General features: G+C 36.9%; 1 protein-coding gene across 5 annotated transcripts in view; it reads left to right on the top strand.

The window, feature by feature from the left end:
• Positions 1–13,677, top strand: part of LOC117715352 (solute carrier organic anion transporter family member 1A4) — a 55,566-nt gene that overhangs the window by 26,692 nt on the left and 15,197 nt on the right. For all 5 annotated transcript variants that reach the window (XR_013112717.1, XM_034512127.2, XM_076940767.1 and 2 more), the window contains 5 exons: positions 2,224–2,322; positions 2,871–3,092; positions 8,487–8,651; positions 10,278–10,473; positions 12,464–12,629. Coding sequence is in view for 4 of the 5 variants with exons in the window: in XM_034512127.2 (XP_034368018.1) it covers positions 2,224–2,322; positions 2,871–3,092; positions 8,487–8,651; positions 10,278–10,473; positions 12,464–12,629 (848 nt within the window). In the remaining variant the exon portion in view is untranslated. The remainder of the gene's footprint in view (positions 1–2,223; positions 2,323–2,870; positions 3,093–8,486; positions 8,652–10,277; positions 10,474–12,463; positions 12,630–13,677) is intronic.

Below are 13,677 nucleotides of genomic sequence, written 5' to 3'. Positions count from 1 at the left end.
CTGAAATCTGCAGAGCTTGCAGTATTTTCAGAACAACAACAACAAAAAAATCAAGTCTGGTGGGAAGATGCTTTGAAACCTTTGTCCCCTATCACTCTCCTCCTCTCAACTCCACAAAATGAAACAGCCTTGACACGAATCCAGTGAGAACTCTTAAATATTGTGATGTGGATTCTGAAGTATAACTCTTCAGATTTGGTGGCTTCTAGCACTGATGTGGGTAGGGAAGGACTCTTTTATTTAAAGTGCTGGCCACTGAGAGTTTGCCCATGCTCCAGTGAGAAAATGAATTGGATTTTTCTATTTTTCCCCTCAACTTTGGGGGAGGTTATGAGAGGGAGATGGACCTGAGAAGACAGAGAAGTGAATGTTATCAAGGTTCATTATGTGAAACTCTCAAATAATCAATAAAAAAATTAACAATATTGAAGAAAGTGATCCATGTGGAGGTCATTTGTGGCACCAAGAGAGAATCTTAGAATCAGAAGGCAGATGAGCATAACAAGAGGCAGAGAGTGTAGGGCAGGAAAGAACTTAGTGAAGGTTGGAGATCTTGTAGGAATTTTTGCATAGAGGACATCAAACAGAAGAAGTGTTTGAAATAAGAAAGCAGACAGAAGTATTTGGTATTGAGAAGTCAGACACACACAGGAAGAATAGTCCATAAAACCACAGAGGAAGAAAAAAACAGAATATAAAGTAAAGAGAAGGAAGGAAGTTGATGTTGGTATCCGGATTTTCTGTGTGTAGGGATGGTTTAGGAGGGATTCTGAACTACAGATACATTGGAAGATTATACAAGTAGTTTCAAAGAAGCCAGGTGTGGTTGGAAAGGAACAAGGAAGTGAAAATAATTATAAGATAAGCAAGGTGACCAGGATAACATCAAAGAGAAGTGCTGTTATGAGGACACATTCTTTCTGTGGAAGGAAGTTTCAAGAATAGAGCTTTGATGAAGCTGGAGTACAAGAAGTTCAGTACAACAAGCATTACTTTAGAAACAGTGTTAGTTTCATTTCTGTCTCTGTGAGAAAATGCAACTTTGGAGATAAAAGATTTCATTTGGAGAAAACAGGTAAATTTGGCTTAGAATTCTATGACAACAGGGAAATGACAGTAGCAGGAGATTGAAATAGCTGGTCACACCCAAAAGGGCAGAGAGAGTGAATGTACAAATTTTATGTCTTTGCTTACATTGTTGGGCTCAACTGTTTCTTCACTCTTACATAGTTCAGAACTTCCATGGGGAATGATGCTGCCCACAGTGGACAGGGTCTTCCCATATTAACTTAATTAAGACAATCTCCTACTGCCATGTCCTCAGTTAAACACAGCATACACATTACTTTATTAAGACCATCCTCCCAGGTAATTCTGTGTTATGTTAAGTTGACAATGAAAGTTAGCCAACACAGAGACTCTCTGAAAACATGGCCATGGAAGAAAAATCAAAGGGCTTAATTCACATCATGGCTTTGATGGGACTTCCAGTGATATTACATCTTTGCTGTTATCTCAGTGTAGAAGACGATTTGAAAGGTGGTTTTAAGTAATGAGGCTTCTGTGTCAATAAACTTTCATTCACTTTAATAAATCCCAGAGTTAATGTTTTATAAAGAAGAAAAATTTATTTGTCTCACAACTTTGGAAGTTTTCATCTATGACACTGGACAATGTGGTTTGGTGTCCTGTCATGAAGCACTGCATTGTAGTTGAAGGATTGTTGAAGTCAAACCATTTATCTTTTGATTGGGAAATAACACAGAATCAGGAAGGTGTTATGGCTTTACTCCAGACAACCTGAAGACCCATAATCATGGCCTGTATAGGAAGGGATCCACCAGATTCCAGTTCCCCCCTCCCCCGCACCGACCCCAGAAAGAATTCTGTAAGTGGAGGTTCTGGGAAACATCCAATATTAAAGCAATGGGAGCTTCTTTTTCAACAGTTATAGAAAACTAACACATGTACAGATACTATGCATACATTACATGTATCATTTAAGTATAGGTAACATAGATATATGTTGAATATATAAAAAAGTAAGGTAATGAGATGTGTAGCTCAGCAATAAAATTTTTTCCTAGAATACTACATTTGATACCCAGCTCTGCAAAGTAAGGAAAAGAAATCTAAGGTTAAAAATAATTTGGTCTCAAGCCTTTTTTTTTTTTTTTAATTCTTTGTGTATATATGTAACTTCCTATCTTTGTTTACTTCCAGGGATTTTAGAAACAGGAATGACCATTGGCCCTTTGATTGGACTTCTGTTGGGATCTTCCTGTGCAAACATTTATGTAGACACTGGGTCAGTGAATACAGGTAACACAATGTATTCTATTTATACAGCCCGGTCCCAGGGTGTGGGAGAATGCTCAGGAATGCTATGTCATTGCCTCCTTTGATGCTGTTAGGTGAATGGTCACATTAGAGATGATAGACCTAAGGGAACAGGAAAAGATAAAATGTTACCTTCTGATTCCAAGTCCACTATCCTTCAATGTTTCAGCCACATGCTTGGTTTCAAACAATTACTCATATAAAGGTTTTTCTCAATGAGGCTATCACAGTATATAAACAGATCTTTCTCTTATGTGGTAAGCACCAATTTACAAAGGTTTCACATGGCAGAGATACTTATTTACTGCTGTTAAAATATATCACCATGTACTGCTTGATAAAATTAATTTTCTTAATAAATACACAAACCATAAAAATAATTGGATACCATGTATTTTATTACATGGTAAACTGATTACAAATTATATACAAAGTTTACATTTAGATAGGATTATGATGATTAATAATTTTCTACAGTCTACACAGGAAAGAATGATGCATGCTAATCCAATATCTGTATTTCTTTACAGATGACCTGACCATAACTCCCACAGATACACGATGGGTCGGTGCTTGGTGGATCGGCTTTTTGGTTTGTGCAGGAGTGAATATCCTGACCAGCATCCCTTTTTTCTTCTTTCCAAAAACACTCCCAAAGGAAGGATTACAAGATAGTGGGGATGGAGCTAAAAATGGCAAAGAGAAGAAGCACAGAAAAAAGGCCAAGGGGGAAAACCGAGGAATCACTAAAGGCAAACATGGAAACTTTAAACTCTGCTTTAGATGGGTCTGTGGTTAATGGGTACTTGTCGCTTGTGCTGAGTCAAGACAGTTTGTGACTAATCATCACTCATCAGTTGTGTTAAATGTCTTCCACAGTCACCACTCAGAAACAATTGACATGATAGGGAACTTGATTTACATGACTTATATTAGACTTTATGAAAAATTCAAGTCAGTCTGAATACTCAATGAGAAAACACATTTTACCATCTATTTTGAAAATCTTATTTTGCAGAAAATACTAGACTAAGTTAAGAAAAAAAGAAAACAGGAGTAAGCAGAAATTCAAGCTCTAGATAGTGGTAAAAGAAAATCTGTTTGATAAGGAGCATTTTAGTTTAGCTTTGAACATTCTTGTAGTCAAGGCTTAAAGAGAAAACATGATAGGTGACATAATCCTCTATATCTGAAGGTGTGTCATAGTTTACCGGACAATTGCTTCCTTAGAACAGACTGTTTTAAGACAAGCAGGAATGTTACTAAGCATCCATGCAGAGTAGAGATGCTTCTGTGAGAAGGTGCAATGGGACAGTGGAGTGTTTTAACTCTCTATCATAGCTGTGTGTTGAGACCTGTGTAGTATTCTCAAGACATCAGAATTCATATATAGGGGGTCTGGCTTGGGCTCTGGAATTCTGAAAGTGTGTAAATTGGAAGATGGGAAGGGCCAGTGCTTTACCTGTCAAATGAGGGTAAAAGTGCATTATATTCCTGGGTTTCTGTTTTGTTCTGGCACAGACTACTACGGTGAGCACCTTATTGATAATATTGCTATTTCTCCCATTACTTATAACCTCCAACACTGTTGTGCTCTGAATAGTCAGTCACATGTCAGCCTTAAACACCAGGGCTGAGGAGCCAGTGACACTTGGAGCCAGTGCAGAGGCTTGAACCTTCTTAGGATCATAGCCATGTTAAAGATTCTCCAGAAAGGGCAAATACTGACTGTTATTTGTGCACTTTGTGGTCTGTCAGATCAATCTAACTTTCAAATCTAGGAAAGAGCTTAGCAGAGAATCAGACATACAGAAAGTAACTGTGCACTGTGGAGGCTAGTTTAGGAGGACAGGGATGTCAACAAACATGGGTGAGTTCTAAAGCTCCTAGCAATACTGGCTGCAACCATTTCACTCGTAAAGATTGATTTTGCATTTAGAGTCCATTGCTTTTCATTAAACTCCTCTGCCTCTCCTTCTAAATGGTATCTTCTTGATACATTTCTCTAAAAAAAAAAAAAAAAAACCTAGGGAATTTATGAAGGGTAATGTAAAAGTAGAAAATCAAGACAGAGACATGAACACATGAAAAGGAAAGAGACAGATAACTGTAGATTTCAGTCAAATTGTCTCTTGTGAGATCCAATCCATTTCCTAGAGATAGGCTACAAATTTGACTTTCACTTCTTAAACAGGGACCAGTTTGGGATAAGTCACTTGGAAAGTGCTTAGTATACACAGACTGATCAGCATTCCTCACAGCAAGATCTTCATTTTGAAATGTTTAAAATTCTTTTGTTTTCATTAATATATATGCTTATTCACTTTACATCCCAATCATAGCCCATCTTCCTGGTCTTTCTCACATGATCCTTGTCCCTATCCCCCTTCCCTTTCACCTCTGAGAATGGGGAGGCACCTCGTGTCATTGCAGGATTAGATATATATCCTCTACCACTGAGGCAAGACAAGACAACCCAGTCAAGGGAACAGGATCCACAGGCAGGGAACAGAATCAATGCCAGCCCCCACGCCAGTTGTCGCCAACGCTTATGAAGTCCAAGCTGCACTTTTGCTACATTTGTGCAGGCAGCCTAGGTCCATCCCCTGTATGCTCTTTGGTTCATGATTTAGTGTCTGGGAGGCCCCAAGGGTCCAGGTTAGTTGCGTCTGTTGGTCTTTTTGTGGAGTCCCTACGACCTATGATCCTTTAATCTTTCCCCCGTCTCTTCCACAAGACTCCCCAAACTCAGTCTAATATTTAGCTGTGGGTTTCTGCAGGTGCTTCAGTCAGCTGCTGTGTGGATTTTCTCAGAGGACAGTTGTGTTAAGCTCTTGTATACAGGCATAACGGAGTATCATTAATAGTGTCGGGGATTGATGCTTGCCCATGGGATGGTTATCAACTTGAACTAGTCATTTGTTGGGCATCCTTTCAATCTCTGCTCCATCTTTGTCCCTGCACTGTTGGAAAGAAGAACACATTTTGGATCACAGGTTTCATGGGTGGGTTGGTATCCTTATACCTCCAGTGGAAGTCCTGACTGACTATAGGAAGTGGCCACTTCAGGATCCATATTCCCAGGTACTAGGACCCTCAAGTGGAGTCATCCTCATAGACTTTATGGAGTCTTCTCCATCCCAGGTTTCTGGAAAGTCCTTGAGATACTTCCCTTCCCCTACCACTACCTCTTTCAGTTCACTCTCCTTGTCCTCTCTCCTTACCTCTTCCTATGCCTGTGCCCCCTCTATTCCCCTTCAAGTCCCCCTCTCCCATCCAGTTCCCTCCCTCTATATACCTCCAATGACAATTTAATTTTCTCTTCTGAGTGAGATTCAAGCTCCCTCACTTAGACACTTTTTATTATTTAGCCTCTGTGAGTCTGAGGATAGTATCAGGGATATCCTGTACTTCATGGCTAATATCCACTTAAAAGAGAATACATACCATGCATGTCCTTTGATTCTGGGTTACATCACTCAGAATATTTTCTAGTTCCATCCATTTGCCTGCAAATTTTATGATGTTCTTGTTTTTAATAGCTGAACAGTATTCCACTGTATAAATGAATCATGTTTTCTTTATTCTTTCTTTGGTTGAGGGGCATCTGAGTTTGTCCCAGTTTCTGGCTATTACTAATAAAGATGCTATGAACATAGTGGAGAAAGTGTTCTTGTGGTATGGTGTGGCATCTTTTGGATATATGGCCAGGATTGATATAGCTGGGACTTCAGGTAAAACTATTCGTGATTGATTTCCAGAGTTTGTACAAGTTTGCATTGTTCCCCATGCTTCACATCCTCTCCAGCTTGTGCTGGTACTTGAGGTATTTATTTATTTATTTATTTATTTATTTATTTATTTAATGTATATGAGTACACTGTCATTGTCTTCAGACACACCAGAAGCAGTTGTTAGATCCCGTTATACATGGTTGTGAGCCACCTTGTGGTTGTTGAGAATTGAACTCAGGAACTCTGGAAGAATAGTCAATGCTCTTTACCTCTGCTCTGTCTCTCCAGCACTTTAGGTTAAGTTTTCAATCTTGGCCATTCTGATGAGTGTAAGATAGAATTTTAGAGTTGTATTAATTTGTATTTTTCTTATGACTAATGGTGTTAAATGCTTCTTAGCCATCAAGATTCCTCTGTTGAGAACTGTCTAACTCTGCACCCCATATTTAATTGGATTATGTGGATTATTGATGTCTAATTTCTTGAGTTCTTTATATATTTTGGATATTAGGCCTCAGTAGGATGTAGGGATGGTGAAAGTCTTTTCCCAATCTGTAAGTTGCCATTTTTTCCTATGGATAGTGTCCTTTGCCTTACAGAATGGCTTTAGTTTTAGGAGGTCCCATTTATTAACTGTTGATCTTATTGCCTGAGCTATTGGTGTTCTGGTTAGGAAGTTGTCTTCTGTACAAATGAATTAAAGACTATCCTCCATTTTTCTTTTCCATTAGATTTAGAGACTATGCTTTTACATTGATGCCTTTGAACTACTTAAACTTAAGTTTTATGCAATGTGATAAATATGGATCGATTTCCATTCTTCTACATGGAGACATCTAGTTAAAACAAGACCATTTGTTAAAGATACTTTCCTTTTTTTGTCTTTTTCCCCCATTGTATGATTTTAGCTTCTTTGTTAAATATCAAGTGTCTATAGGTGTTTGGGTTCATTTCTGGGTGTTTGTTTTAATTTCATTAATCAGCCTATCTGTTTCTATACTAATACCATGCAGGTTTTACTACTAATTCTTTGTAATACAGCTGGAAGTCAGGAATACCTCATGAAATTCCTTTACTGTCTAGTAGAATTCTATGCTAAAACCTTCAGTCCCTGGCCTTTTTTTGGTTTGGGGACTGCTGATGGATGTTTCTCTTTCCTTAGAGTACACAGAGCTGTTTAAATAGTTGACCTGATCTTTATATAACTTGGGTAAGTGGAATCTATCAGGAAAATCATCTGCTTCATTTACATTTTCCAGTTTTGTGGAGTATAATCTTAAGTAAGAATAATCTCTTGGATTTTCTTTGTGTCTCTATGTCCCCTTTTTATTTCTGATTTTATTAATTTGAATATTGTTTCTCTGGCTCTTAGTCAGTTTGGCTAAGGGTTTATCATATTGTGTTGATTTTCTCAAGGGAGCAGCTCTTGGATTTGATGAATCTTTGAATTGTTTTCATTGTTTCTATTTTATTGATTTCAGCCTTGAAACTTATTATTTTTTTCTGTTTAATCCTCTTGTGTGTGTTTGCTTCTTTTTGTTCTATAGCTTTCAGACATGCTGTTAATTTGCTAGTATGAGAGCTCTCCAATTTCTTAATGAAAGCACATAGTGTTATAAAGTTTTCTCTAAGCACTGCTTTCATAGTGTCTCATAAGTTTGGATATGTTGCACTTTAATTTTCATTGAATTATTGAAAGCTTCTAATTTCTTTATTTCTTTCCTGACCCAGTGGTTATTGAGTATAGAGTTGTTCAGTTACCATGAGTTTGTAGCCTTTCTGTTGTTTCTATTTTTGTTAATATCCAGTTTTAATGCATGGTGATCTGATAATATGCAATGATTTATTTTAATTGTTTTGTATCTGTTGGGGCTTGCATTGTGATCAAGTATATGGTCAATTTGGAGGAAGGTTCTGTGAGGTGATAATGCTTCCAATGCATGTACTGCTGTGAAGTGCTGGAGAGATGAAGATGTTGTCTGGGCTGCAGTATAATTTCTGGAACCTTCCTAAGCTTTTAATTTATACACTTTTGCATAAAATACTGATAGTATTATATTATATACTGAAACTTCATCAAATTGAATTCAGGCAGATTTCAAAGAACAGACTAGTCAGCTTTAGCAAATACAGGATATTAGTAGACAGAAGTGACAGAAAAAGAAATAAAAGAGTGTGGCCACAGAAACAATCACATCTCCTTATAGTCTTATTTGATGGCACAATTGTGATCTCATTCTTGTATAGCCAGTTGTTTCCAGAGGTGACTCAAACAATGTTTAGCCCTATAGGGGTAAAAACTGATCAAATGCATTTTTGTCGCAGCACAGGATCTGTGAGAAGATTTTAGGATAACACTGAATACAAAAGACCAGGCGGTTAGCTTGGTAACTAGACACTTTCTTGTTTCAGATTTCTTTCTGTTCATGAAGAGCCTCTCCTGCAATCCGATTTACATGCTTTTCATCCTTGTAAGTGTAATTCAAGTCAATGCATTTATCAGTTCATTTACCTTCATGCCTAAGTATCTGGAACAGCAATATGGAAAATCTACTGCTGAGATAGTCTTCCTCATGGGTATGTAGTTTCATTATTTCTTTAGTAGCATCTTCCTTCCCACAAGGACATTGTCTTAGTTTTACTGCTGTGAAGAGACATGGTGACCTAAGCAACTCTCACAAGGCAAAGATTTAATTGGAGTTGGTTTACAATTTCAGATTCTTAGTTCATTTTCATCATGGCATGAAACATGGCAGCGTTGCAGCAGATATGATGCTTGAGAAGAAGTTGAGAGTTCTTCATGTTGATCTGACTGCAACCAGGAGAAACTGACTCTTTCATTATAGACAGAGCTTTAAATCCCATCCCCACCATGATGCACTTCATCCAACAAGGCCACTCCTACTCCAACAAGACCACACTTCCTAATAGTGCTACTTCATGTAGGCCAAGCATATTCAAAGCACAACAGACATTATAAACAGTATCTATCCTCAAGAGCATGATGAATAGTAAGAGGAGACAACAATGAAATGAAATCTGTTAGGATATTTTTATAAATTTCTTCTTTCCAGTCTCCAGGGAAATCAAGAAAGAATAGGGAAAGAAAGCAGCCATAAATACTCTCTCTGATTTTTCTCTAATCAAAATGAAATATTAGCATAATTATGGACATCTTGGAAAAAGCTTAGATCAGTCAATTTTCATATATATTAATTCAAAGAGGAGTATCATACACCAATATAGTAATTCAAAGAGGAGTACTTAACTCACTGGGATTCTGGGGTTTTTTTTCTATTTTCTATTTTAAGATGCCATCCCCTTTCCCCACGGGACACAAGCAGGATTAGAACACACGGAGACACAGAGAGAGCAGAGGGCCCATGCCCTCTGCAGGTGGCCACCTTAGCTGCTACACCACTGCTGTTCACTGGAATTCTGTTTCTTACTCCAACAACTTACATCCCAGGTTCAGTTCTTGCTCTCCACATTACTCCTAATTCAGTGATTCAGACCCAAGGATCCAATTTACTCTTGAAAACTGAGGATCACAGGCTGCCACCATCCATATTATGTAGGGTTCTCTGAAAGTCCAAATCTCAGTCCTCACTGTCAGATATATAAAACTAAATGCAGCGGTGTGGAGCTACAAAGGATGGTTAAATTCTTCTAAGCCTGGCACTGGTATTGTGTGAATCCACCCTACACAGGTTTATCTCTCCCCTTTCTTTTTCATTCAGTCTTTCTCTTTCATTTTTTTCTTTGATTTTTTTATAGGGAAAGAGAGACAGGGAGTAAAAATGATAGACATAAACAATGCACAAAATGTTCTGAATTTGATAAGCGGGGACTTAGCAACAGACTCAAAATCACACAGAGATGAGTGTAATTCCCATACAAATTCAAAAGAAATACATGAAACATCTAATACCATAAACAAATGTATGTTTATTTGTGAGTGTGTGTGTGCAATGTTTATAAGATATTTATAACCTGCTCCAAATTATTAAATGAACACTAGTACTATTTTAAAAGTGACTTGATACACATACAAAAACCTCTTTTTATATAACATGAATGAATAGGGGTTAGGATCACTGTATATTAGAGCTCTATTTATTCTTAAGTTAGATGTATTAGATAAATTCATAATGTGTTTTTATTTGCTATCTTTTATCAATACTATTTTACTTGCAATTTTAGGTCTTTATATGTTACCTCCAATATGCCTTGGATATTTAATTGGTGGTTTGATTATGAAGAAGTTCAAGATTACTGTGAAGAAAGCTGCATACATAGGATTCTGGCTAGCCCTGTCAGAGTACCTTCTGTCTTTTGTTAGCTATATGTTGACCTGTGATAATTTCCCAGTTGCTGGATTAACTACCTCTTATGAAGGGTATGTTGTTTCCTAATGAAGATTATATTTTCACAATTGCTAGTAAATTTTCTTCATAGATTGAATATAACCAGATCATTTTATTATGACTTAGTAACACTGATTCATGGTTTTCTTGCATTTTCCTTCAACCCATCAAGCCTATAGAAGCCTGCAGAAGTAAGATTATTAAAGATATCTGAGGACTAGCACTGAGGAAGTTTTTGATTCAATAGGCATCCAATGGTGATATCCTACTCTGCTTTAAAGAGTAAGGAAGGAAAATAACCTAGAACTTTGTAGTCTCAATTAGCCATGTATTTTATACTCCCATAAACAGATAGCATTAAAAGTTAACTATATAAGTCAGAAAGTCTTCATCAGTTGCTACAGCAGTCTCAAATTTAGAATAATAGAATGTAACTCATGGTAAGTCAAAAATGTATGCATTTTTATATGGCACTGGTAGAGTAATATCTCATGTGTTCTGTGGTCTCAGATTTTGAGTTTCAAGAGATGCTGGGTCATAGTCGATATTACCATGGGAAATTTAAAAACTTTTAGGGCATAGTTATATAATCAACCATTCAGTTAATGTGAAGTAAAGTATATACTTATAGCTTCCTTTCAAAGGGCTAGAGAGATGACTCAGTAGTCAAGGGACTTCTGAGCTTGCAGGAGGACCTGAGCTTAGATTCCCAGTACTAATCTAATGCTTAAGATGGTAGGGTATCTATAATCCCACTGCTTCTACAGTGAGCTGAGTGGCATAGGCATGAACACCTGAAAGCTCATGTGTCTACTATTCTGTTATTTTTAACAGTGAACAACAGGGGACTCTGTCTCCAACAAGATGGAAGATTATCGTCTGACATTCACATTCATGGTGCTGTACAATGTGCCTGTACACACACACACACACACAAACACACCAGAAAGAAACAGAGTAAGACAGAGAAACAGAAACAGAGGCAAAGAGACAGATTAAAACTAAATTGAATTAAAAGTAAAGAGTAAAATTGCTTTCAAAATTTTTAAGTATTATGATTAGAATAATTTTTAATATAAAATCATGAGGAAATACATAAATATATATGTATATATCTGATATATATCCATATGTGTATATGTGTATGTATGTATGTGTATGTATATGTACATATATATAACATATATAAATATATATGTATATATCAGATATATATACATATATATACATATGCATATATATCTGATTTGGATTTGTATCTTTTTAAAACAGGGATATTTCCATTCACTTTGGAGATATACAAATTAAAACTCATGGGTCAGTAGTGTGTTTAAAGAAAATGGCTTCAATACCACCAGAGTAGAGTTGTACATACGGAGTCCATCTCCACCCATGCTAACTCCACACTGTGTTTGAGGAACAGGATTTAAATTCAGCCTCTAGACTCCCACATTTTTCTGTTTCAACATCATTGTCACTACTAGACACTTTCTCAGAAGAGCATCTTGGTTAGTAAAATGAATCTGTTTGGGGAGCTAAATATAGCATCTATCTTATAAATGAAAGTTGCAGGTTTATTCAAGCTAGTCCTTTTTCATTATTTTTCATCTTGCAGATCAATGAGAGATTAGTTCTCTTCAATTTAGCTCTAACAGCACTGTATTTTCGCATATGATAGATACTTAATGCTTGTTTTGGAAATAATTTTTTAAAAGCAGTCATGCAAACACTGGCACAGATAACTTTTGTGCCAAAAACATAATATAGAGACCACATGTTGATATATGGATGATTTTTGTTTCTGTTCTGGGGGAGAAGATACACTGTGATAATATGTTTTTTCTTTCTGTCTTTGTCTTTCTGTCTCTCTGTCTCTGTCTCTCTGTGTGTGTGTGTGTTTGTGTGTATGTGTGTGCGCGTGTGCATGCATGCACACACATGCAAATCCTGAGATGAAAAGAAAAATTAAAGTGTTTGAGTAGTTTTCTTTAGTATCCATAATATTATTTCAAATCATTTCAGAGTTCATCACTCTCTGTATGTGGAAAATGAGGTCCTTGCTGACTGCAACACAAGGTGTAGCTGCGTAACAAACACATGGGATCCAGTGTGTGGAGACAATGGCCTAGCATACATGTCAGCCTGCCTTGCAGGCTGTGAGAAGTCTGTTGGAACTGGAACCCACATGGTAAGAATCCTTTCAGTGTTTGGGCTGGTGTTTTGTGTACTGAATTAATATTCTAAAAAGAAAAATGTAGTCCTTGCTTAAAATAGATCAGTATTTTTTATGAACAGTTCAATATACTCTTTTCAACATATTTGACCTTAAAATTTCAGGATGGTATGTAAAACCATGACACAGTCTGAGTGTTCTTTCATAATTTCAAACACTTGAAATCATTGTTCAGTATCTGAGTTACAATGCTCTAGACAGCTTGGAAGGATAACTCAGCTATAAAGATCACTTGCTGCTCTTTCAGAGGGCATGTTTAGTTTACTGAACATACAAGGTGCAGCTCACAACTCCATCTCCAGGCCATCTGATACCCTCTTCTGCCTTCCTCAGGTACCCACATGAATGTGTTTGTATATACACAGATATAGAAGCATATGCATAAAACATAAAAATGATAGCCTTAAATTACTCTGTGCAGAATCTGCCTTTTGTTTTAATAGGGTCTCATGAAGCCCAGGCTGACCTCCAACTTATTATGTTGTTAAAGTGGACAGAAATTTATCTTTTCATGCCCCAAGCCTTTCTATTTAATGTGTTTATTTATTTATTTGGTGTGTGTGTGTGTGTGTATGTGTGTGTGTTATGCATGTACATGTGCACATGGAGGCCAGAAGGTAACCCTAACTGTTGACTTTCAGATCCCATCTTCTTTGTGCTTCTGGGACAGGATATCAGTGATTTTTAGATCTATTTCTGGTAAGCTGCCTGGCCTTCAGATAATTAGTGTTGCAAGCACATCCTCTGTGCATGCACTTTTCACATGTGTGTTGGGATGAGAGCTCAAGTCCTTATGATTGTGCAGAATTATACTGACTGTCCCATTTTCCCAGTCTACAACATAGTAGTTTAGCAACATAAAGGGTCAAGCATTTTTCCTTGCCTCAAACATGGTATAATAATGAGAGTTGGTTGATAATCAAAATAAAATATAAATGTTGATTCTTAATCAAACCTGATAATATGATTCAAAAATATTGGCTTCTTTGTTTAAATAAACTTT

This window comes from Arvicanthis niloticus, chromosome 9 (genome assembly GCF_011762505.2).
Source record: "Arvicanthis niloticus isolate mArvNil1 chromosome 9, mArvNil1.pat.X, whole genome shotgun sequence".
Classification (NCBI taxonomy): Eukaryota; Metazoa; Chordata; class Mammalia; order Rodentia; family Muridae; genus Arvicanthis; species Arvicanthis niloticus.
The sequence above is the reverse complement of the archived record's forward strand: the minus strand, read 5'-3'. Positions and strand labels throughout refer to the sequence as shown.